The sequence below is a fragment of the Dermacentor andersoni genome, chromosome 8, assembly GCF_023375885.2.
Source record: "Dermacentor andersoni chromosome 8, qqDerAnde1_hic_scaffold, whole genome shotgun sequence".
NCBI lineage: Eukaryota > Metazoa > Arthropoda > Arachnida > Ixodida > Ixodidae > Dermacentor > Dermacentor andersoni.
The window spans coordinates 15,376,867-15,404,265 of NC_092821.1; the positions used below are offsets into that span (position 1 = coordinate 15,376,867).

At 46.6% G+C, this 27,399-nt stretch overlaps 1 protein-coding gene across 2 annotated transcripts in view; it reads right to left on the minus strand.

Moving 5' to 3' along the window:
• Nucleotides 1–436: 436 nt before the first annotated feature.
• Nucleotides 437–27,399, minus strand: part of LOC126526646 (MIF4G domain-containing protein-like) — a 102,527-nt gene continuing 75,564 nt past the window's right edge. For both annotated transcript variants that reach the window (XM_050174513.3, XM_055068328.2), the window contains exons 5-7: nt 21,574–21,692; nt 2,738–3,046; nt 437–781 (exon numbers count right to left, since the gene is read on the minus strand). In XM_050174513.3, the coding sequence (XP_050030470.1) occupies nt 542–781; nt 2,738–3,046; nt 21,574–21,692 (668 nt within the window). In that variant the 3' untranslated portion in view covers nt 437–541. The remainder of the gene's footprint in view (nt 782–2,737; nt 3,047–21,573; nt 21,693–27,399) is intronic.

A 27,399-nucleotide genomic window follows, 5' to 3' on the forward strand; every position in this document is an offset into this window, starting at 1 on the left:
GACGTCCACGGTTATCCAAGCCGCTAATGTCTACTCTGTCGCATTGCGCCTAGATTTCACTACAGTATTCCCCGAACATGCATTGGCATGCCATGATGCACGGGAAGCCGTTAAGCGTATTTAAAGAAAAACACTTCTTGACTGCAGGGAGGAAACTATTGAACCTAAGCAAATAAAGGTTTTCACTTATTCAAATTATTCATGCTGCACTGCAAAAATTAAGGTGCTCTATAATAGTCCGACTGATAACGTAGTGAGCAAATAATACATGGCAGGGCTCTTAATTGCATTATCGGTGCGAAATGTCAAAGGCCATTATCTGATCCGCACTGACTTCAGTCCAAGTTTAGACCGTCGCCTAAAATGTCTCTTACTGTTCATAAAGCACTCGCTTCGCATGCAACCTGTTGAAATGACACAAGTTAAACCAAAGATTAGCTTTCGTTACATGAATTATTCGACAAAAAAAGAACACCATGCTTGATAACAGTTTACTACAGTGCCTTCGCACCCCTCAACACAGCACAATCGCAACCGAATGTCAATCAGAGCGCCGAGCACCACCGGCACCTGTCGTGTAATAGCGTTCTTGGAGCGCCTCCATTTTCCACCCCGAAGCTCGCAGCTCGAGAAGTTCGAGGAGCGCCACGCGCACCCCTGGCGGGCATCCCGCCGCGAGGAATCTGTCCCGCAGGCACTTGGCCAGCGCCGCCACGCGGAGGGGAGCGGCTCGCTCGGCGCTCCTGCCGGCGCTCTTCAGCGCGAAGCGAAGGCACTCCAACTGCGCAAAAGCAAGGACGAAGCGTTCATACGTATACCAAGTGCGTTAGCGATAGCACAGCGATGATGGCCACTACATTTTCCGTCTCGTTACCCCGTGCTTATCGTTTTATGGCATCCAGCGACCTTGCTGGTTGTTTTGGTGATAATTCTGGAGACAAATCGATCAAATTTGCTCTACGACATTAATTACTGAGGTTTAATAGGCTCCAATAAACTTGGGTGGATTTCAGAACAGTGTTAAGCAATACTCGTAAGATATAGAGAATAATTACGTACAGCGAGTGTTACCGAGCATCTATATTTAGCAACAAGCGAGTTATCTAGAGATACGGTTATGCTATGGAAGTCATGCCTTAAAAAGAAACCACCGTGAAAATTGAAAACGTGACTGCTCATAATAACGTTCTAGACTAAGCGACAAAAAGAATGAAAGTGACTGGGATACCTTGCGACAAATCCATGCCAAGTCACACAAAGCATTGATGTGCTTTCTTCTAACGTTCACACGGCGTTGGAAGGCATGTTGCCCAGGATGACTTAGTGTACAAATAAGCAATAAGGCATCTGAACCTCCTTCAGTTAATATTGGTGTTCCACAGGGCAGCATTTTAAGGCCCCTTCTTAAAATTTATGCCCACGATTTGGTAAACATTAATCGATACTCACATTTTATAATATATGCTCATGATACCACGTTATTTCTTCCGCCAAAAAAACCAATTGATTTAGTCTCAAAGCCTAATATCGCATTGGAAAAGTTATATAAGTAGTTAGTCGAAATTGGCCTAAGTATTAACTCTACAAAAACTAAAGGAGTGCTATTTCGGTATAAAAATATGCAGGCCACTTTACAAGAACACCTCAGGAATAATTTCCCTACGATTGAAGTCACTGAATCTGTAAAATCTGTAGGTGTACACTTTGACCAACACATGACTTGGAACAATCATACAGATTTCGTGGCAGGCAAACTATTCCAAATTACTGGTTTCATCTACTCACTGAGCTTTCTCCCCCGTTCCAATAAACAGTTGGTATATAATTCCTGTTTCATGAGCCACTTAAACTACTGTTGCCATGTGTCGGGTACGACTTGTTCAACAAACATTAAGAAGTTCTACGTACTACAGGATAAAGCGGTTCGTGCTATATGTAACAAGCCGTACGACTTCCTCTCTGCCTCCTTATTTCAGAGCTTCAATTTTAAAAATTGCAAGTCCTATGTTATACCGCCTGCTGATAGCCTATCAAAACAAGCACAAAAGCAATATAAGCCTTACACAGTCAATAGCCCAACTCAGGAAGCGTAAAGCTCGTTACACAACCCGATTTCCGGAATACTGGTACACACCTCACTCGCGTACTCATTACGGCATGCAAATGCTATGTTCTAGACTGCCTAGGTTACTCAATTAGCTCATGAGTAATGAAATTGATGCACTGCCGTGTTTTCCAGTTTCTTTTTAACTTTCTTTCACGCCTCTAAAGGATTCAGTTATATCTTTCATGTCTAAACTATGTCTGATTCAATTATGATTCAAAATGTTTTTTATTAACTGGGTGATCAATCTTTTTGTATTTATATAATCGCTAATTTCTTATAGTCATTACGAAATATGTTGCTCCACCCTGCTGCTCGGATGTTTGTGGGATTTGGGAACAGCGAAGCTGCCATGTTCAGCTTTTTTTTCCACTCTCCTACCACTCCACTGTATTGTACATGTTTTGTGGAAATAAACATTCATTCATATGCTAATTTGTTCGGGTGGCCGATCGTAGCGTTTGATTTGCCTGTATTAGACTCACTACGAAGCTATATCCTCGGTTGCCGCAAAGCATTGCTACTGCGTGCCGTGCTACATTGCCTTCCCTGGTTTACATCAACGCTCGTGCGGATATAGACGGGCTCGCAATGTAGCATTCACAGCGCAGAGGACGGTCATCGCCCACGGACCTCGGCAGCGCTGTCCTGTGTCATCTCATCGACCATGTTCTTGCAGCACTCGCACAGCATCGCCGCCAGGCAGAAAGCACGTCCGCAGAGCTTGGTGCCGACCACGCTTCCTCTCTCTGTGATGGCTGCCAGGAGCTCGGCCAGGAAGCTCACGAAACCCGTCCAACCGCGGCTGTGCTCTCCGGACTTGCGCGGCTGCTCGGTCGTTTTGCCAGTGCCTGCACACCCTGGCAGCAACTGGTCGCGCTGCCTGAAGCGATCCCGGCAGTTGTCCATCAGGAAATCGAGGAACGTGTCCCCGCTCTCCTTCTGCGATCGATAGCACAGCGGTTGCGAGAAAGCCCTCGAGCACCTTGCGTTCCCACCCTGACCCTTAGGTGTCGTAGTCGACGAACGAAAAATGTCATGTAAAAGGCCAGCGCTCTACGTTGTCTGTATAAGTTTTATCTGTATAAGATTGGCGCTGGTAGAAAACCCCTCCCATAGTGACCAACGAGACACAGTGTCGCGTTTGGATTATCATGTAACCTAAAGCACGCGAACGTTGGCCTGCATCAGCTCTGGCTTCTGGCCCAGCAGTCTTTCTTCGCAATGTCTATGATGCTGTGAAGAAAAGACCCCATGCTACACTGTAGTTTTTGCGGAAGCAGTACAGCTAGCGGTAGCAGTAGAACAATATGATAATGCTCTTAGTTACACGACCTTTATGCTACTATCCCTTAAATAATGTTTTGTTATAGCCAAATATGTCCTGGTCGTTCTGTAAATCTATTCATGATGTTTTACGTTGTGGAAGTTTCTTGTTCAATGACATCTCGCGTTCAAACCATTTGGTTTGCCCATTGTACAATATTAACACTACATTAGTGTATTTAGCGCATTTCTTACAATGTATTTCTTGTATAATTATTCAAATATGTATTCTAATCCTCTAATCATTCCATAACCTTTGAGTGTACTCTCCCCCTTTACACAATGCTTCTAGGGCCCTGTAAGGTAACTTTAAATAAAAATAAATATCACCGTCATCAGCCTATTTTATGCCCACTGCAGGACGAATGCGCCTTCCTGCGATCTCTAATTACACCCTGACCCGCGCCAACCGATACCAACCAGCGCCCGCGAATTTCCTAATTTCATCGCTCCACGTAAACTTCAGCCGTCCTCGGCTGCGTTTCTCTTCTCTTGATACCAATCCTGTAACCCTAATCGTCCAACGATTATCAAACCTGCGCATTACATGACGTGCGCAGCTCCATTTTTTTTTTTTTCGCTTCTTGTTCATTCCAATATCGCTATACGCGTTTTCTCTCTGATCCAAACCGCTCTCTTTCTGTCTCTTAACGCTATGCCTAGCATTCTTCGTTCCATCGCTCTTTGCGTGGTCCTTAAATTGGTCTCAAGCTTCTTTGTCAATCTCGAAGTCTCAGCCCAATATGTCAGCACCGGTGAAATGCACTGATTGCACACCTTCATCTTCAATGATCATGGCAAGCTTCCAGTCAGGAGCCGACAAAATCTACCATATGCGATCCAACCAATTCTTATTCTTCTATGAAGTTCCTGCTCAAGATCAGGGTCCCCTGTGATTAATTGGCACAGGTAAACGTACTCCTTCACAGAATCTAGAGGCTGATTGGCGATCCTGAACTCTTATTCCCTTACCCGGCTATTCATCATTGTCTTCTGCATATTATCTTCAACCCCATACTTACACTCTCTCTGTTAATGTCCTCAATGATTTGTTGCAACTCATCTGCAGTGTTGCTGAACAGAACAATGTCATCGGCAAACCGAAGTTTGCTGAGATATTCGCCGTCGATCCTTACTTCTAAGCCTTCCCAGTTTAATAGCTTGAGTACTTCTTCCAAACACGCAGTGAAAAGCATTGGAGAGTTTGTGTCTCCGTGTTTGACCTCTTTCTCTATAGGTATCTTCCTGCTTTTTTTGTGTGTAGAATTAAGGTAGCTGTGGAATCTCTGTAGATATTTTCCAAGGTATTTGCGTAAGCGGTCTGTACTCCTTGATTGCGTAATGCCTCTTTGACTGCTGGTATCTCTGCTAAATCAAATGCTTTTCGTAATCGATGAAAGCCATATAGAGAGGCTTATTTTACTCTGCAGATTTCTCGATTACCTGATTAATGACATGGTTATGATTCATTGTAGAATATCCCATCCTGAAGCCAGCATGTTCCCTTGGTCGATTAAAGCCCAGTGTTTCCCTTATGGGTGGGATATCGAGCGCGTGACGCAAACGATCCCGTCGAGAGCTGGGGTCGAGACAATAGACTCCCGGTTGCTGCACATGTGGGAAGCCAAAACCCACCTGCAGCACCGATGGAAACAACAGAGACACAATAGCAGACTACGTAAACGGATAGCCCAACTCAACAAAGAAATATAAAAGCACGCAGTTAACCTGCAACAACAACAATGGGAAGAGAAATGTGCGGAGATGGACGGTCAACTCACAGCGCGTTGCACGTGGCAGATACTACGGTACCTGATTGATCCCACCAACACCAAGCCCACACGCATACAAGGCATATACAAAATCATACACGCTTACGGGGGAACGGAGCAAAAATTCCTACGGGATGTGGAATGCCTTTACATATCCCAAACGCCACCGCACATATATAAGGACTACTCGGGAGAAAGCAACGCCACCCTAGACGCGGAATTCTCCATTGCCGAAATCCAGGCGGCCCTCGTGAAACTCAACACCAAGTCGGCCCCCAGCTGGCCCCGATCGAATATCCAATAAGGCACTACGCAATCTCGATTACGGATCGATCGAGAAACTCACAAAATATATTAACAAGTGTTGGGCGCGCGGCAAGCTACCCCAGCAATGGAAAGAAGCAAATATCATACTGATACCGAAACCCGGCAAGAAACTACATCTGGAGAACCTGCGCCCCATCTCCCTCACGTCTTACGTGGGCAAGTTGGTGGAGCACGCGTTTCTCAATAGACTCACGGATTACCTCGAGGACAACGAATTATTTCCACACACCATGATTGGGTTCAGAAGACGTCTCTCCACGCAAGACGCCCTTCTGCAAATAAAGCATAAAATTATAGACAATGCGGGGCGCTCCACGAGAGCCATCCTCGGGCTGGACCTGAAGAAGGCGTTCGATAACGTTCGCCACGATGCCATATTGCGACAAATCGACAAGCTAAATCTCGGACTGCGAACGTACAACTACGTCCGAGACTTCCTCACGGGAAGAACCGCTCGCATGCGAGTGTGACAACTAGAGTCAGATCAAATCAACATCGGGAGCTCGGGCACCCCGCAGGGCTCGGTGATCTCGCCGATGCTCTTCAACCTTGTCCTGCTGGGGTTACCTAACCGATTGCTTCAAATTGAAGGACTGCATCACACGCTATACGCGGATAATATTACGATCTGGACAACAACGGGCAGTGACGGACCGATCGAGCAACGTTTACAGCAGGCCATTCAATGCGTGGAAAACTACCTCGTGGGCACGGGACTTGCCGGCTCGGCCAAAAAATTAGAACTGCTGCTATATAGACCGGTGAGAAAGGGGCGCCCACCTAAAGGCTGTCAACCCCCCGGAAAAGGAACATATCCAATTGATGGCACCGAATGGCCTACCCATCCGGATGGTAGATAAGATAGGAGCATTAGGAATGGGGATCGAACACACGGGCGGCAATGGCGAAGCACTTCGCAAGATAACGGCCAAGGCCACCAGCACGATGCAGCTCATTCGACGCATCACCAACAAACACGCGGGCATGCGCGAAGGCAGCGTCATACAACTCATACAAGCCTTTGTCATTTCTCAAAGTACACGGCAGCGTTTCACACTGGACGGTAGCGGAAAGAAATAAGCTCGACGCCCTCATACGCAAGGCGTACAAATGTACGTTGGTACTTGCGCCCGGAGTCAGCACCACCAAGCTCTTAGAACTAGGTCTATACAATACGCTCGAGGAACTCGTGAAGGCGCGACAAGTGTCCCAACTCGAGCGCCTATCCAAGACCCGCCCGGGCAGACACGTGCTCGAAAAGCTCGGCATCACGTACCACACGCAGCACGGCATCAAAGTACAAATTTCAAGAACCATACGCGAACAATTATACGTACCCCCATTGCCTCGCAACATGCACCCCCAACACCACACGGGGAGACGTAAAGCCAGTGCGCAACACATGAACCAAAGTTACCCCAACAACAAGGAGGCGGTCTTCACCGACGCAGCCAATTATCGAGACAGGAAGAGTTTCGTGGCGGCAGTTGCTAGCCAGCGAGGCGACCACCTCACGAGCGTCACCGTGAACACGGCACATGCCGAAGCGGCAGAGGAAGCGCCCATAGCACTGACACTCACACAAACCAAAGCAACATACGTGATCTGCGATTCGCAAACGGCAATTCGCAATTTTGCAAATGGGCGCATCTCGCAAGAGGCGTATCAGATACTCCAGTGACATCCTATACACCAGTGAGAGGCCGACTTCGATACCCGAAGGCACTTGCTATGGATCCCGGCACACACTGGACTGAGCACCCCCAACGAAGCGGCTCACCGCGTTGCTCGAGGCCTCACTCACCGAGCATCATCGGAGGAAGAGCCCCCGCGGGGTACTGCAAACGTCTGGGCGTGGAAGGATCGTTTGACCAGGTTCCACGACATCACGACACACTACCAGTTACAAAGACGCGTATACGCGCTCCCTCACGCTAAGTTAGACAGGATGCAAGCAGTACACTTCAGACAATTACAAACACATTCTTACAGAAACCCCAGACTCATGCACGCCATATATCCAGACATGTACACTACAAACAGATGCACATCGTGTGGTGAGGTTGCCACACTTAATCACATGCTATGGGAGTGTCGGGACTTGACAAACAAGTAGGGCAGTGCCGACCCCTCCGTCTCTTCCACCGCCAGCCTCCACTCGCGCTGGAAGACCGCACTGCTCAGCTCGAACCTGACAGCACAACTCTGGGCCGTCCAGCGAGCCGAGGAAGCTGCTTCGAGACAAGGTCTCGGAACCGCGTCCGCGACGGGTGCCCAGACCCACTAAAAGGACGCCGGACTCAAATCTTATTGATTTAGAAATAAAGTTTACGCTCTCCCTTATTCTACTGGAGATTATTTTGGTGCATATTTTATATAATACTGCAATTAAGCTAATGCACCTATAATTTTTCAATTCTTTAACGTCTCCCTTTTGGGGATTACTATAATGTTTGCATTCTACCAGTTTTCTGGGAACCTTGCAGTCGATACACACTACGCGTTAAGAACCGCCAGGTTTCCTAGCAATATGTCGCCACCTTTGATTAAATCGACTGTTATTCCATCTTCTCCTGCCACTCTTACTAGTTTCATTTCTTCTAAGGCCCTTCTCACCTCATCGCTAGTTATTGGAGGAGTTTCTGTATCCTGTTCATTACTCTTTCAAATGGAGGTATCCTGACTCCTCTGGGTACTGTGCCGGTCAGTATAGAATTATTCCGCTGCTTTTACTATACCTTCGAGATTGCTGATATTATCCTGTTTATCTTTCAGTGCATACTACTTGGTTTGTCCTATGCTAAGTTTCCTTCTCACTGATTTCAGGCTGCGTCAGTTTTTCACGGCTTCTTCAGTCTTTCTCATGTTATAGTTTCAAATATCACTTATTTTCGCCTTGTTGATCAGTTGAACAATTTGCATTTGTAGTTAATCGAATCTTAGCTTGCCTCGAGGATGGTGCTTCAACAATGTAGGTGCTCCTACCACTGAAAGAGTCATCTTCCCTTGCGTCGAGATTAGGCAAATAAAAACGTGGCTGGACATTTTATGGGGAAAAGCTCTTCGTATTAGAACAAGAGTATTTTCTCTACAGCTGCCATCGCATTCTTACTGGCAGCACCCAGATTTAATCAAGAGCCCAGGCTTTATTGACTGCGGTCGTCAGTGCCACGGTGACCTCTCACTAGCTAGCAGGGCGTGAAATACTACGCTTGCCTGAAGCCCGAAATGTTGGGCATGAGTTGCCCGTCAGACAGGATTATGGCGTCGGATTGATGTGAATGCCAGTAGGCATCTGTAAGCAGATGCAGGAGACTTGGACGTACCTCAAGTGTGACAACGTTCACTAATTTTACCAGCTGTACATATGCCCCGAAAGCGGCTCCAGGATTGCCGGGAGTAAGCTAGGGTTTCTTTTTCCGTTTTCTGTAGGTATATAACTCCTTGCTGTTCTAGTGTGTTCATGTGACGGAGACTCACTGTTAGGAACCAACTGCTAGAGGGCGGGAAACAACAACCAAATAAACGCGAATGAAATTCGCACGCTGCGAAATTGATTGTTTTTGAGCACTCCAGAGGTTGTCATATACATCGGGGGGGGGGGGGTCTAAAAAAGAGATGCTCCCATTAAATTCGCTTCTTTCAGTTCGCTGAAATCCGACTAGAAGCGCCCTTATGGGCGTCTTGCGCTGGAGTTTGAGGTATAGTAGCGGCGCCTGGTGGCGGCGCGGGAAACGACATTTGGGTCGTACCAGCTTGGGTCGTATTAAGCCCAGGCTGTGGCGTAGCACGTTTCTAGGCCGAGTTTCGCGTCGATTCGCACTTTTTTTTGCCCTGTTGCGAGTGCGAAAAGGCTCGTCACTTCTCACAGACCATGCCGACCACGCTGCGAGCTCGACGCAGCCTATAGTTTAACGAAAACGGACTCTCCGTGTGCCGTAATGCTGGGAGCAGAAGGAATCGGTGACGCCGATCCGGAGAGACCTAGCCCTGCCTCGAAAAGGCGTCACCGTCATTACTTCTGCGTCGTGGGCTGCCATGAACAAGAAGGCCTGAATCCCAACATCAGATTCTACCGTTTTCTTTCAAGGCCTCACGAAGTGGAGCGACGGGCGCGCTGCATAGCTGCAGTTCGTCGCGCTAAGTAAGCGAAACTTCGCGCCATGCTGACTGCTTCGCCTGTCTTGAAGCTTGCTTGATTATCTGCGTTCTAAATTTCGGTCTTTTGCACCTACAGTCCCGACAGCAGACCGACATAGCAGCAGGCATGGCTGGTAATTCACGATTCGAGACCCGGCCACAGCGATCAATGAACAATTCGACCGATGCGAAGTGGTGACCAGGTGTGTGCAAATGACCACAAATGGTCGGGCTGATTCGGTGACAATTCACTACTCCACTACGAGCAGCACAAGTTAGAGAGTTAAATGTGCTCATACTTAACCTCAAGCCAGCATGTTGAGGCAGCGCAGCAAGGTAGTATTGATTACAGCAGACCGATGTTCGAGCGCTGTCATTAAAAGCTGCATCAAGCGAGCTGTGCACGAGCTCGCGCTGCAGCGCGATTCGCACGTACGTGCGAGCTCATATGCATTGCATCAGTTATTACCATTTACTAAAAGGGACAGATGGCCGCTACTACAACGCAGGCATAACTACTTGTTTAGCGGCATGCAGTCAACAAAGATTGCAGGAGGCCCGCCGTTTCGCGGCATGTCGAAAGACCGCTGCCGTCGCGGCGCGTACGATCGTGCGCTCGAGCAGTTCGTACATCGCGACGCGTACCGTCGTGTTCTCGAGCAGTTCCGTACACATGATGTCTGCTTATCGCTGCTGTGGATTCATTTATAGCAAGCATTTCCTCGCGTTTGTGCGCCTGAATCTAGCAGCGTGCAAACCTTACCTGAAGTTCCACTTCGTACGCGACTCGCTTCACTTGCGATTGACACCGCGCTAAAACTTCGCCGCTTGATTCTTGAACGGCGTACATGCATTCGGCACTGCATAATTTCTTGCCTTTACGCAGCGTGCCACCCCTGAAAAAATCTTCGGCGCCCGATATTTGCTGCAGGCCGTGATACAACACAACCGAAAGTGGCGGGTCCATATTGTAAACGTGCTTTCCGAAGCAGACGACCGAGCTTGGTACGACCCATTTTTGGACAGAGGGCGCTTTTTATCACCTTTTTCGCAGCGCCCTCTGGGCAATGCATCCGTCGGAGCAATGGCGAGATCCGGCCGGTTCCCGGTCACGTGAGCGCTACGCCGCTTCCGTCGGCGCACATATTGCCGGCGGCAGCTCGGCCGCAAAGCGCCACGAGCACATCATAATTGGATTTCTGCGCTCTTTTTGCACGTGCGCGAGGAGCAGTGGTCGCGAGAGAAAAATGTCGGGACTTTCGGTCCTTGAGATTTCTGTTCGCCTGGGTACCATGTAGGTACTGCGAAGAAAGTTGTTAGCTGCGTTCGTCCCTAGCCGAGCTGGCAACGCAATCGACAGAATGCGTGGCGTGTCCAAGGTGAGTTTCTTGCTATATTGTTGGGACGGTAGCATATTAAATTTTTATAGTCGCAGGGGGATACATTTGGAAGTGAGGCGTCTTCTTGGATGACTTTAGTGGCAAAGCATTACATCGTGCATTACATCGGCAAAGCATTGTTCATTAGTGTCGTTGAGCAAGGTCAGCATAACGCACACTTCAGGAGATTCGCGGGAACGAAAACGGTTTATGAATTCGACTGCCGAGCCGATGAGAGTTTGTTGCTTTTTTTGTGTTGTTCTTTTGCGGCGGTTTCATATTAAATTCTGATAGTCGCAGGGGGATAGGTTTGGACGTGAGGCGTTTTCTCGGATGACTTTAATGGCAAAGCATTACGTCGCGCCGATACATTGTTCATTAGTGTCCTTGAGCATATACCACACACTTCAGGGTAATCGCGGGAACGGAAACAGTTTGTGAATTCAAATGCCGTGCCAATGCATTAGCTCTTAATGTAACTGAGCATACAACACACTTGGAGATTCGTGGGAATGGAACATTTTGTACTCTGTATGTGAAAGTACTAAAACTTGCGTCGCCATGCAATCTGAGGAGTAGATCGTTGTGAGAGCTGTACAGCCACACTGGCAAAACACTGTGCCCTGCGGATGAATACGGAACAAATGTATGCTAAAGAAAAATGGTCGTCATGCAGTTTCATAGCAGTAGATCCTTGTGAAAGCTGTAGATGTAGTAACACTGATATTGGCTACGTGGTACGTTTGTGCAATCAGCCAGCTCTTCCAGATTCAGAAAAGACTTAAGACCGGAGGAAAATTTCTAAATATACAAGACGGCAACCTGATTTGATAAATTATAGTTTGGATGTTTACAGTAGAAGCATCTGCACCAAAGGAACCTAAGTTGCAGTAAAAGTTGGAATTGTGAAAGTAAGTGCGTCAACATTACACGAACGACAAACGCAATTCCACTACATGGATGACTTGCCTTGTATGAAAACATTGTTTTCACCTTTTGCTCTCCGGTTCGCCACATAAGCATTGCGGATTAAGGCGAAGTCTCACTGTTTACGGCAATGCGTTTGTCATTGGCTGACCTCGAATGAGTCGCTATCAATGTCGTATAATGAGCATTAAAATGTTCTCTTCAGCTCCTACTTTGCGACTGATGAGCCGGCTGTGCTTACATAGGTGCGGATCCACCTCCAGAGGGTCATCATTGAATTGCATGTTTTTTTTTACAGGATCGTGGACACCTGCATAAATAGTTTTTTTTTGACTGACTGCACATAGGTTACCACGCTTTTTATCAATTTTTTACATCACCCACACAGGCGTACGTTACCCTCTTCATTTAGTAAAGAGGGCTAAACATCGACAAAAATTGGAGGGCGCTTAAGCTTCGCCTTCAAGAGTGAAACGCGACAGCGTTCCCGTCGACCCGCCAAGGGGTGTAAGACAATGCGCTACGGCGCAGCGATCACTTACGAGGCGCCCGGCATCGGACTTTGCACCCACCAACCACGCGGTGAGCGTCGAGCAACGCAGCGTTCGGCGCGGCAACGAAACGTGCGCCTGAGCAAGCGGAACGAACCAAAGAACTCGGTGTCTCGGAGGGGGAAACGATCTACGCCAGCCAAACGTCGTGATCGGCACGGGCAGAGAGATATGTAGATAGCGATCTAAAGAAAGGAAGGACGCTTGATTCTGCAACCCGTGAGAGAGCACGGCTAAGCGTCGTCAGGGGAGAGGGAGTCGGGGCCGCGACGCGCCTCCTACCGGTCCCCGCACAGCCCCAATGCGCGCGTGGCGCGCCACCTGTCGGGGCAGCGCCGTACAATGAGAGGAGGGGGTCTTCTGTGTTTGCCGCAAGATGGCTCTGCGTGTGCGGAAAGCGCAGAAGAAATGTAGCGGAAACGTACTTCGCTACTCGTGTAACTGCAGCTTCTGTAAGCTACACGCTCATAATTACCGATATACACCGCAGTATAACTTTCTACGGCACGTTTCTGAGACAACACCGCATTCACTAGAGGCGCTTTTGTACCGCTTTGAAGCATCGAACTTGTGGCTGAGTGGTAGCGTCTCCGCCTCACACTCCAGAGACTCTGGTTCGATTCCCACGCAGCCCATGTTGCAAGTTGTTTTCATTTATGAATTGCCTGCCGGGATTTTTCGCCGCGCACGCCGACACCGACGACACCGGCTTTTCTGCGACACGAGCTCCTTAACGCTATCGCGTTAAAATGATGCAGCTCAAATAGCTTGAACGTGTATGCGTTTTCTATCCGCAGTGACGGACAAGATGGCTCGAGCGTTGCACAATGCCGTTTGCCTAAAGTCAGCTTCGCCGTAAAGCAGCAATGTCGCGCAATCAAGCATACGCAATGTATTGCGGCGAAGTATACCAAGAGTGGAAAGCGGTCACTGTCAGAGGATACAGTGTGATATACGTGCGCACCTGCCGTCACATCGCCTGTCGCAGTACAAGCACGGAGACGCGGGCCAAGTGTACTGGCATGCCTTCAGAGCTATTTCGCACGCGGTTGTAGCGCTCCGAGCCCTTGTTTCGCCCACATATAGCTCCCCGTATATGAGCTAGACATCGTAACAGCCGGAATTAGTAATACGCGCTCCTTCATTAATTACCCTTGCGCACAAGCACCTCAGAATCGCTACGAATCTGCACCACGTAGCCAATATCAGTGTTACTGCACAGCTTTCACAAGAGTCTACTGCTATGAAATTGCATGACGACCATTTTTCTTTAGCATACATTTGCCCGGTATTCATCCGCAGGACGTCGTGTTTTGCCAGCGTGGCTGTACAGCTTTCACAACGATTTACGGCTCACATTGCATGGCGATGCAAGTTTTAGTACTTTCTCATACAGAGTACAAAATGTTCCATTCCCACGAATCTCCAAGTGTGTTGTATGCTCAGTTACATTAAGAACTAATTCATCGGCACGGCAGCTGAATGCACAAACTGTTTCCGTTACCGCGATTCCCCTGAAGTGTGTGGTATATGCTCAAGGACACTAACGAACAATGTATCAGCACGACGTAATGCTTTGCCATTAAAGTCATCCGAGAAAACACCTCACGTCCAAACGTATCCCCCTGCGACTATCAGAATTTAATATGAAACCGCCGCAAAAGAACAAAAAAGGCAACGAACTCACATCGGCACGGCACTCAAGTTCATAAACTGTTTCCGTTCCCACGAATCTCCTGAAGTGTGCGGTATGCCGACCTTGCTAAACGACACTAATGAACAATGCATCGACACGATGTAATGCTTTGCCGCTAAAATCATCCGAGAAGACAGTTCACTTCCAGACGCACCCCCCTGCGACTATAAAAATTTAATATGTTACCGTCACAACAAAATAGCAACAAACTCACCTTGGACACGGCTTCTTCGCCTTGCTGGCCACGCATTCTGTCGATTGTGTTGCTAGCTCGGCTAGGGACGAATGGAGCTAACAACTTTCTTCCCCGTAGTACCTAGGCGAAGAGAAATCTCAAGGACCAAAAGTCCCCATCTTTCTCTCTCGCAACCACTGCTCCTCGCGCATGCGCAGAAAGAGTGGAGAAATCCATTTATAATGTGCTCGTCAAAGCGCCTACGTAATTTTGCTGTTCTGCTCTCACTGCCTCGAGTCGATGATGGCGACGCCGCAATGTCTGAATTCGTTAGCGGCAGCTTCCGTAGTTCTTTTGAGTCGAGAGGAAACCAGTCACAGCGCCTTATCAAGGTGCTCAAAGCTTTGCCCTCCTCCTCGTCCTCAATGCCGCTGCGCACTGCATTGGCTTCGCGCATTACGCGGAGAACGAAGCTCGCTTTTCACGGTGACCAACTGCAACGCCGACGCCTTGCCCATTTCACGTGGAAACCGAGCCATGCATTGAGCAGAGTTCATAATTCCTAGTAACGCCTGGTACCGCTGTTCTCGTGGTGCAGGCACGCGTAATTATGCGCCCATTCTCACATTTCACGCGTTTTCCAAATAACCCAGAAAAGAAAATATGTACTCAAGACATAGCCTACTCAAAACAACTGAATCGCGTGTTCTAAAACACAATTACTACTTTCTATAAAAATTCGCGCGTTCAATTTGTCAATTAAAAAGTTCCGTAATTGTTCGGTTCTAGTTATGTATGGTTCAATCACGAAGAATACCCTGGATCTCTACCTCAGTGCTGACGAAATACCATTGGCTGCGTCCTCATGTATCCTGTTTTATTTTTAAGAGCTCGGCTAACATTAGCTGCGAAAGCATGTATATAGTGAGTGGCATGAATTGAATCTCGTGATTATTTTTAGAAATTTCCTAACGTGTCGCAATATACCTTATTTTGCGGGGTTCCACTGTAATAATGATACCTCGACAAGATTTGCTTTAATGATGAAGTGCTTAAACTTTTATTATCAACCTCGCAACAGTATTAATGCTTTTCACTAACTGCAATGCTAGGTATATTCTTTCGCACATGAGCCTATATGCCACGGTGACTTTGAAGATTAGCTATATGGTTGTGTAAAGCTCGGCGCTGACAGTTGGCACAACGCCAAGAACGATGTCAACGGCGCAGCTCTCACGGCAGATGATGGATGGTCTAGATAAGAACAGGCGAGAGACCTTGAGGATGACGTCATCGACACAGCGGGCGCGATATCGACTCACACTGGTAGCGCAGCGCGGGGCGGATAACTTCAGCGCCCAATATAACTCGGCGCTCGGAGAGGCACGTGATCAGATCAGGGCCGCTATTTTGTAGCGATGCCTTATGCCTTATTCTATGCTATTCTTATCATCCACCACACACGGCCGCCTGATCCCGTTGATAATGGGGGCAGACCGTCGCTCTGACCACTGGCCAAGCTCGAAAAGCCTGAAAAAGCATAGAAACGGAAAAGGCATCGCTACAACATACCGCCCTGTATCGGCACTTGAACACAACAGCCGGTGCTTCATAGCTGTGCAATAGTATGGGTGCTTCTCGTTGTCTTGCAGCTGAACGGCGAGTTAGAAGGACGCTAATTAGATAAACGATTAGAAGGAGGCTCAAACGAAATTCGCGTTCAATTCGTGAGAGGGGGGTAATTTTTCTTATTCGTTTCCGTGCAAATCATCATTGCAGTGCTTCTTTGTAAATAAGTATATCTCCTAGATTTTTGGTCGTTCTACATTACTTGCATGAGCCTAGAAGTTGCTCTTATTCTTTAATGTTGTTTGCTCATAGCCGTATTATTCCTGTCTACGAGGGCTGCATAATGTAGGGCCTGCGAACACACTTTTAGTGGCGCTCGAATCGAGTCTTTTTCTTCTACGGTTCATTCGTGCTGCTTTAAAGCATGGCCTTATGTGATCAGCTAAATGTCAAATTTTGTTCGCTAAGCATAGTACGCGACATAAATCACTGCTGAATCCGGTGTTTTTTACGCATTCTATTCAATTTCATAAGGACACCATAAAATGGATTACGTGTTCGCCATCACGTAAAAGCACGTGTGATTGGAACCGTCTGAACAGTCCCCGTCACTGCCACTCATGAAGCCGGAGACGAATGTGCCGTCAATAGCCCCATTACCGACAAGTGATCTCTCTGGCCCTAGCGTCTGTCATATCAGGCATGTTGCTTTCTTGTTCATCGTCTCTCCTTTTTCTGTCTTTTCCCTCTTTCTGGGTGTCTGTCTTTCTCTGCCTAAATCGACACTATTGCAAAAAGTTATCTTCTCCCTCGGAAAAGGTCGGTCTGCCAACCGAAACTGTTAAGTAAGTAATCCAAAAATAACCGCGAAGTTGTGCTCCTTATCTTTCTAATCGACTTAATACAATATATATATATATATATATGGAAATTGAGCCATGCAACCTTTAACACCCGAACTATTTCGAGTGATGCAATCTTAGCAGGAATATTTGAGGAACCTTCAGGCATTGTTTGGGTTACCATTGGCCTTACTGAGGTCAGAAAAACTGGTGAGGCTTATACAGTGCTGACTAACGGCCACGTCCTCTGTTATAGAGCCCTCCTAGATAGGAAGTTATGAGGGGTAGGATTCCAAATACATAAGAACATAGCGGGCAACATTGACGAATTTACAGCAATAATTGGAGGGTAGCAGTCATCGTGATAAAGCTTAAAAATAGGTATATATTAAAGGTGGTACTAGCCTGCGCTCCAACCTCTAGTCATGATGACGATGAAGTAGATCAGTTTTATGGAGACGGGGAATTAGCCATGACAAAAGCACAAGCTCAATATACTGTAGTAACGGGCGACTTCAATGCAAAAGTGTAGGAAAATCAGGCTGGGGAACAAGCAATTCGCAACTAGGGCGTCGGCTATAGACACAATAGAGGGGAGATATTGGCAGAATTAGCGGCAAGGAATAAACTGCCAATAATGAACCCCTTCTTCAGAAAGCATCGGAGCAAAAAGTGGACCTGGAAAAGCCCTAATGGTGAAACAAGAAATGAAATTGATTTCATACTTTCTGCCGATCCCAGCATAGTGCAGGAAGAAGAAGTGATAGGTAGGGTAAAGTGCAGTGATCATAGGTTAGTGAGGGCTTGGATTCCCCTCAATTTGAAGAGAGAAAGGGTAAAATTCGTTAAGAAACAGGCCAACCTAGCCGCAGTAACGATAAAAGCGGACCAATTCAGGCTATTACTTGCAAAGAAATCTGCAGCTTTAGAACAGCGAGATGTGGATGACATAGAGGTAATGAATAAAGGCGTAACCAGGCTGCCTTCGGAAGCAGCTCTTGCAGTGGGAGGCATTGCATCAAGGCAACCACTAGGTAAGCTCTCCCGGGCACCGAAGGAGCTAATAAAGAAACGAAATGAAACAGTCCTACTCGAGGGATCTGACAGAATTCGCGGAATTGCGAAAACTTATCAACAAGAAGAAAATAAAGGATATTTGAAATTATAACGTAAGAAAGACTGAGGAAGTAGTAATAAAATGGATGCAGCATTAAATCAGTGCGAAGAAAACTTGACATAGGAAGCCCAGATGTATGCACTGAAGAAAAAGTAGGGCAATATCATCAGCAATTTCGAAGGTGTAGCAAAAGCAGCGGAAGAATTCTATGCTGACATGCACAATACCCAGAGCAGTCAAGACACCTCCTTTGAAAGTAGTAATGAGCAGGTTACAGAGGCTCCTTCTATAACTTGCGATAAAGTTAGGACCTTAGAAGACATGAAACAAGGAAAGGTGACAGCTGAAGATAGATTTACTGTCGATTTAATCAAACATGGAGGAGGCATGCTTGAAAAGCTTGCGGCACATTACACGAGATGTCTAACGACTTCCAAGGGTCCCAGAGAACTGGAAGAATGCCAACATTATACTAATCAGCAAAAACGGAGACGTTAAAAAATTGAAAAATTATAGGCCCATTAGCTTACTTCTAGTATTGTGTAAAATATTCACGAAGATAATTTCCAGTAGAATAAGGGCAACACTGACTTCTGTCAACCAAGCGAACAGGCTGGCTTTAGGAAGCGATACTGTACAATGGATCATATCCATATAATCAATCAGGTAATCGCGAAATCTGCACAGTACTATTAAACTCTCTACATGGCTTTCATTGATTACGAAAATGCATTTGGTTCAATACAGACTCCCGCAGTCATTGAGGCACTGCGTAATCAAGGAGTAGCGGAGGCTTACGTAAATATTGTGGAAAACATCTACAAAGATTCCCCAGCTACCCTAATTCTCCACAAGTAGGAAGATACCTAACAAGAAAAGGGTCAGACAAGGAGACACAATCTCACCTATGTTATTCACTGCGTGCTTTGGAGAAGCATTCAAACTATTAAATTGGAACGGCTTAGGGGTAAGGATCAATGGGAAATATCTCAGCGACCATCGGTTTGCACATGACATTGTCCTATTCAGCAACGTTGCGGACGAGTTACAACAAATGAAGGAATTTAAGGGCCCCTTACCAGACCCCATAGCAAATTTTTGTTATACGCTCGAAGTTGTTACATGTCCTCTAGTGAACGTCCTGCCTCAAAAATTTTTTAAGTCGTCGCCTCATTAATAGCCGAGATAGAAATATTTCAGGGCCGCAAAGCCATGATTTCAGAAGGCGAGCTACCCTGCATACCGAGACGCTCTCTCCACTCGACCCGTGTAGTCTCCGCAAGCGAAATTGCTTCCCTGCGTTCTCTCATAGCGGACCTCGAGGAGTGCGTGACCCGGCTTCGTTTTTTTTTTTTCTCCTAGCTTTCTTTTTTCTTGCGGCGCTGCGCATTTTTACTGACGGCGTTACGCGCGAGCTGTTGTGATGTCGCGTTTCGCGCAGCGCATGTTTTGCGCACTGTGCACAATGACCCATGACTAGCGATACAATTCAGTGCTACACGAATACTGCGGCAGAACAAGCGGATCGCAGAGCATGATGACGCGCTGAAACGCGGTAGAAAATGGCATAGTTTCGGTAGCTGCGCAAGTGGCTGCACGACCGTGGGAACAAGCAGACGAAGCGGAAGTACATCTCTCTTGCTTCGGTGCGAAGCAAAAAATACGCAGGGATTCAGTTTGTGCGTTTTATTATTTTTCTAAACTTCAATTCGTCAATAAAAGCAACAGATCACACAAATAACAGATGTTGCCTTGAATAATTCTCGAAGTCACGTGTCACCAACAGTGACGTCACACTGCGGACACCAGTACGTAGGCGCAGGCACACGAGTACGTCATCCTCCGGCTTGGAGCGCGGTCGCCGCGAGGGAAAGGAAAAACGGCGTTGTGATGCAATTCCTTGCGAACAGGATTGTTAGCGCGCATTGTATGCTCTGCACTTGTCAGCTAAATATAGCCAGGCCTGGTGAGGGGCCCTTTAACAGAGAGCGTGTAAAAATGGGGTTGAAGCTTAATATGCAGAAAACAAAGAGAATTATCAATAGCCTCGCAAGGGAAGAGTTCAGGATCGCCATTTAGCCTCTAGAGTGTGCGAAAGAAAACGTTTATTTAGGGCGCTTACTCACAGAAAAAAATTTACAGAATAATAAAATTTGGTTGCAGCGCATGTGGCAGACGTACTCAGATCCTTACTGGAAGCTTATTACTAACTCTAAAAATAAAGGTGTACTATGAATGCATTCTACCAGTGTTAATATATGAGGCACAAACTTGGAGACTCACAAAGAAGCTGGAAAACAAGGATCACACAAAGAGCGATGCAACGAAGAATGATAGGCGAACGTTAAGGGATAGGAAGAGAGCGGTGTGTAAAAGATAGCAAACGGGCATAGCCGATATTCTAATCGACATTAAGAGAAATAAATTAAGCTGGGCAGGTCATGTAATGCGTAAGTTAGATAACCGGTGCACCGTTAGGGTTACAAAGTGGGTGCCAAGAGAAGGGAAATGCAGTCGAGGATGGCAGGAGTCTAGGTGGAGCGATGAAATTAAGAAATTCGCCGGCGCAAGTAGGAATCGGTTGGCACAGGACCGGGGTGATTGGAGATCGCAGGAAGAGGCTTTCGTCCTGCACCGGACTTAAAATAGGTTGATGATGATATATCTGACCTGCGGGTCAGGCGCGTCGGCTTTTACATGTCACTCGTCAAAGGTTGCAGCGTAATGGCTGGTGCCGGCGTGCCTTCCCGAAAGCACTGCGGAATTTTTGTCGTCCATACAGTCAGATTACACAAGGTTCTGTGACAAGAGACAACCAATAGAAACAGCGATAGCGTTCGAGAAACTGCTGGCACGGGAAGGCACGTCCTGCACTGAGCGATAACACTGTGACACAGATCGGCTCAAAAAAAAAAAAAAGATTCACCGACAATATAACGATTTGTACACCCACCAAAATAGTGGCTTTGGTGTTGGGCTGCATAGCACGATGTAGCGGGATCGCATCCCAGCACGGCGGCCGCATTTGGAGGGGGGCGAAATGCGAAAAGAACCTTGTACTTAGATTTAGGTGCACGTTAAAGAACTCCAGGTGGTCGAAATTTCCGGAGTTCCTAATTACGGCGTGCCTCGTAATCAGACCGTAGTTTTGGCATGTAGAACCCCATAATCTAACGCAACAACTTATACGCGTGTCAGTATACATATACATACACATAAGGCTAACTTTTCTATCGCCGCCGCGCTGGGCCCGCCGCAACAGCATCTGGCGTTCAAACACGGTGACCTTCGTGTCCCATGCAAGGCCACTACTTCGTTGTAGGTGAGTGCATTGCGTGCGATTGAAGCATTCGCGATTCAATGAGACGCGGTACACCTATCTCCACAGTATGTTAACTTTTTGACTCAAATTAATTGCCGTCCGTTGCGATTCAAGACGCGTGGTTTGCAAATTACTGCGTCACCAAGCTATCAAATTATTAATCTTCAACCGCCACCACACCAATGACATTCGTCTATATCCAGCGAGCATCTTTGGCTCGGGTGTGAAGAACGTTTGAAACCTTGCAGTGTTTACCTGCCAGCCACAGATGCGTGCCTCCGTCATTAACGGGAAGCGTGGAGGGCCCCCCTCCGTGCGTGCCTTACCATGATGACGGTGGCGCAGAACTTCGCTGCCGGTTCCGCACAGTCGGCCTCGTTGATCGCCTTCTTGCAGAGAACGTGCACCAGCCGCTCCACCTGCTCGGGCGTAAGGACGTCGGGATCTGCGCTCGGAGAGACGGCAAGGCGATATGCGGCTTACCTAACATCATTTCTCTACTACCCGCCTACGCCTACAAATACACAAGAGGATATAAATGTCAAATTAGCCCGCATATCAAACCCACAGAGCTTGCTAAAAGTAATTCTTGGGGAGTGTGTAAACATTCGTCAGATGGAGAAACATTCCAGGCTCGCATGGGCTTGTGCCACCGTCGCAGTGAACTCTTCGACTTCAATTGCACTTGTGAGACATTCTCTTGCGGTTATTCTTTCCCGGTCCGCCTTCCTTTCTCCAGACTCCTTCCACACTCAATGACACAAAAATCCAACTTTCCGCTACAGGAAAACATTGGGCGTTATCTTTCATGAATTGATGCTATGGGACCACCACACCAATTACCTACGAAATAAACTTAGTAAAGCGTTAGGTATATTGCGCAGATGCCAGAGGCTACTACCAATGCCACAGAACCTTATGGTTCATAGCGCACTATTTGCTTCTCACATGCGCCATTGTAACCTCGTCTAGTTAAATAGTACTAAGAAATCATTAGTTAATTTAGTTTCACTTCAAAAGAATGCCTGACGTGCCATTTCAGACTTGCCTTACAATGCACATACGCGTGATATATTCCGAAAGTTTAAAATTTTACGAGTAGACCACCTTTACGAGTATCAACTTATGTGTTCTTTTAAACGTGACATTTTTAAGGGTGCCAACCATATCATAAACATCGCGAACTTGCAGCGGAATCCTTCTTTTCGCCTAAATCGATACACTGAACACTGCGAAGTCCCACACCTTAGGACTAACTATGGCCTTCAAGCACTCTCCTACTGTCTTCCCTCAGCACTTAACAAATATAATCTAAGTGATGTCAACATACGTCATATATCCAAGAGCACATTACTTCAAAAAGTTCTGTGAATGTAAACCTTTTTGTTTTGTCGTTTGAAAAGTATTTCTATGCCATTTCAAAGTGTTTATTTTGGTATTCTTGCATATATGTATGCGTATATGCATGTTTGTAGGTATATATATATCAACCTTGCCACAAGTATGTACAACGAATATCTTGCCATGTTGCTGCCTGCTGTTCACGGGGAGGTGGGACTAGTCAAGCTGCCGTAATGCAGCTTTTATCCTGCCATCCCTACCGCTTTGTGTACATCAGTGTACTTATGTGGTAAAATAAACTTCTTCTACTTCCTTTCTTTTTTTTTAAGCGGCTGCCTAGTGTTTACGAAGAACATGTAACCACACGCGGGATGCTTCTTTTTGGGCTTCAACGCTATTGCTTTTTCTGCTTTTCACACCCGCTCCTGCAATGTCCAAATAGGACTGCAGTGTGTACAAACAAAATAAAAATAAATAAACTGCTCAAGTATCATAATTCGATTAAAAGTGTCAAGAGAACACCGTAAAGCAGCATGAAAACCTCCCCATACAGCTTTTCGTTGCTCAATATGTGCTGCGTAAAAGTCTTTTTCCAAGCGTGAAAGAAGCCCGCAAATACGCGCAATCTTGCCACGCCACAGGCCGCTCGAGGCAGTGTGCGTGCATTCGCGGGCTTCTATTACGCTCGAAAAAAACACTTTTACGTGGCACGTATCGAGCCACAGAAAGCTGCATCGGGAGCTTTTCATATTCCTCTACCATTTTCTAATCAACACTCTTCATGCAGTTATAAAACTCGAGCAGTTGATTAATTATGTAACACGAATTATGCAATTAGACAGAATGCCAAAAATAATCTGAGTGTCTCCAAGCAACGCAAACAAGTTCACTTTGGTTTTGTCCAGCTGCGTGGTATTTGCATATTTTTTAATCTTGGTGGGTGCAAGATAGCTCGGACACCCCCTATATTTACATATTTTTGTCTGTACATGGTGTTCACAGTGGGAATTAAAAAATATATATGTTGAAGTGAAAAAATCAGGATGATGTAGCCGCCGCTGGTGCTTTAACGCACTTGTCCTTTCGTGAACATTTGCTCAAATAAAACGAAAACATAAATTAACAGCCGCGCACGTCCACGTCAGCACTGATGCAGTGAGCTCTTAGCCACAAGAAATTTTGAAGCTAAAATGTAGAGGCAACTCAAAAGAAAACTTAAGTGATGTGAGTAACAGAAAACTGTGGTAATCACAGTTTACGAAGAAGGGGGGGGGGGAATCTCCGGAGAGGGCTCATGCCCCCGAGTCCGCCCGTAGTGGGCGCCTACCATTAGTAAAATGTCGAAATCGAAACTTCAATCCACAAATGAATGGGATCGTAAACTAACGAAAGCATAGAGGCGCAATTATTCTCCCTACAGTTAGCTCCACAGATAATACCTCTTGAAGTCGCGTTCACTTTTCGTTCGCGAACAGACGAAGCATATCGTTTTGCTTTCCCGCTCAAGCAGTTCTTTCTTGACTCTTGCTTGGGAGACTTATTTGTTAATGCTGCTTTAATCGCACCGCAAGGCAGACGACTAATAAGAAACTAAAAAACTGGTAATTGGTGTTGCGGCGTCGTATAAGACATCGTGGTTCTGCAAACGTTTAAGCACATTTTCAGCTGTGTCACTACAATACACACACTTATACGATGATGTTGGTTCGCCTACTTAACATAGTAAATGCAGGGGCCGTATTCTGCAACGTTTTGCTTCGTACCCTGTCCGTTCTCACGAACGCCATTGGTAGGCGCTTCGTTACAGTCATCCCTGCCGGGCGTAACTACAAATTTTGTTTTCGTCACGCAGGTTGTCGATCATCTGGAAAGCGAACCTGCCGTCTGCTACGAGCGGAACCGCGGAGCAGTGTTTCGCTCGAGCTTCGCGCGTGGTCGCGATCATAATATCAAGGGTTCCTGAGGCAACCATGGCCGTCGGCTAGTCTCGTCCGGCCGGCTCGACGAGAGAGACGCCCAGTGCGGCCCGCGCGGCTTCTTTGGTTGCTGGCGAGCGTTGGCCAACCACGACGGCGTGACAAGGGGCAACGGCGCGACGCGTTTGACATGAACGAAGGAGATTTCCGAATACATTTTAGGCCCTGCAAGAACAGCGTGCCATGGATATCCGACGAGCTATAATATCTCTAACCACAATGATTTAGTAGCGTTTACGCTGCGACCTAAGTGCTGTGCTCCTTGCATTTTTTTTCTTTTGGCACGCTTGTTTTTCTTTCAGCAGTGCGTCTGGAATGTATAAACTATTGGGTTCTCGCTACCGTCAGCCAGCTGCATCATTACCATCGTCGCTATGGGCATTACGGTAGGGAGAAAAGAAAAAGAAAGGAGAGTCGTTCGCTTAAGGCGTTGTTGTGCGCTCTACTTCATAAGAACCGAGACGCTTGAGCATTGTCATTGCCTCACATGGCACATCGAATCATGGTAGAAGTATTAAACTATAATTGAAGTATGAGGATGTACATACCAAGAATGCAAGAGTAACTATAGGGTTCGCAGGCACGCCATAGTTTCGGACTCTGGATTATTTTGACACCGTGGTGTTCTTTAACGTGTCCCTAAATTCAAGTGCCCCAGACCTACCACAGTGTACCTAAATTCAATAGCTGCAAACCTACCATAGTGGGCAAAAAAACGTCGATTTGACGCGTGACCGGTTCCGTTGTGTCGCCTTGTGCCTATGGTGCGCTTTAATGCGGCTAGCTCTGCTTCTGCACACCCTGCTTAAGTTGTCCGCTTGAAAATTTTGCATTGTGTTTATTTTTCAGGAATAGCAGAAACGTACTGTACCATACCTTAAACTTAAATTTATTCCGTTTGCCCGCAACCGCTGTCGCGCCTAAGGTAGCAGCGTTTCCTTGCGTTCTCACGTCGCTTTTGCCTGTCCCCAGTCCTCTTTTATGGGAACTGGGAATGAAGAGTGGCAAAGCTGCTATTCACTCGTCGTTTCTGCCCATTATCTCACCTCTCTTCCATCCTTTTTATAAATATGTAGCTTCCCTCAGAAATTGCACGTTAGTAGAAAGGTGAGCGCTGCAATTTCTGCAGTGCTACTGCAGTGCTACTGCAATGCTACTGCAATGCCACTGCTACTGCAGGTCTACGCCCTTACATCCATTCATGATGACCAAGAAGCCGAAAGCTTCCATGAAGACGTGGAACCGGCGATGGGTAAAGTCAAAACAAAATACATTATACTGATGGGCGACTTCAATGCTAGGGTAGACAAGAAGCAGGCTGGAGACTAGTCAGTAGAGAATATAGCATATACATGAGAGCTATTGGCAGAGTTTGCAGAACAGAATAATGTGCGGATAATGAATACCTTCTTCCGCAAGCGGGACAGCCGAATGTGCACGTGGAGGAAACCGAATGGCGAGACTAGAAATGAAACAGACTTTATACTCTGCGCTAACCTTGGCATCATACAAGATGTGTACCCGCCGTGGTTGCTCAGTGGCTATGGTGTTGGGCTGCTAAGCACGACGTCGCGGGGTCGAATCCCGGCTACGGCGGGCCGCATTTAAATTGGGGCGATATGCGAAAACACCCGTGTACTTAGATTTAGGTTCACGTTAAAGAACCCCAGGTGGTCCAAATTTCCCCCACTACGGCGTGCCTCATGATGAGAAAGTGGTTTTGGCACGTGAAACCTAATAATTTCATTTTGATACAAGATGGGGACATGCTCGGCAAGGTGCACTGTAGTGACCATAGGATGGTAAGAACTCGAATTAGCCTAGACTTCAGGAGGGAACGCAAGAAACTGGCACATAAGAAGCCGATCAATGAGTTACGCTAAGAGGGAAAATAGAGGAATTCCAGATCAAGCTACAGAGCAGGTATTCGGCTTCAACTCTGGAAGAGGATCTTAGTGTTGAAGCAGAGAACGACAATCTTATGGGCATCATTAAGGAGTGTGCAATAGAAGTCAGTGGTAACTCCGTTAGACAGGATACCAGTAAGCTATCGCAGGAGACGAAAGATCACATCAAGAAACGCCAATGTAAGAAAGCCTCTAACCCTACAACTAGAACTGGCAGAACTTTCTAAGTTAATCAACAAGCGTAAGACAGTTAACATAAGGAAGTATAATATGGACAGAATTGAACATGCTCTCAGGAACGGAGGAAGCCTAAAAACACTGAAGAAGAAACTAGGAATAGGCAAGAATCAGATGTATGCGTTAAGAGGAACCTTTAGCTCGGGCCCAACTCCGACGCGGCCTATTCGAATGCATGTAAAACGCAAAAACGTTTTTCTGAGAGAACCCCTACACCGATTTTAATTAATTTTGTTGCATTTGAGAGAGAAAGTTAAATTCTAGTGACTGCTGGAAGCGGAATTCCGATTTAGGGCTTGAATGTTTTAAAAGCATTTTCAAATATTCGACCGTCTGAAAAAAATTGAAGCATGAAGTTTACAAATTCTTAGCTCGGCGTCAAGAACAGATATCGCGGTTCTGTAAACGGCATCGATTAGATCATTCAAAGGGGAAAATTTCGATATGGCACCTTACATTTTACGTAAACTTGTTACGTTGATTACAAAGGTTCTGGAAAAGCTGTATTTCCGTAATACAAATATTTTTCATATTCATGTATAACATATCACTTTTGTTCGCTTTAAGTGTAGTATTACATGCAATTCACAGAATTGTATTCTCATTTTTCCTCGTTGAGTTAGAGAGATGTAAACTTCATAGTTTCTTTTCTCGAAACCTTTCGATATTTCTAATTTTTATTGAAAATTGA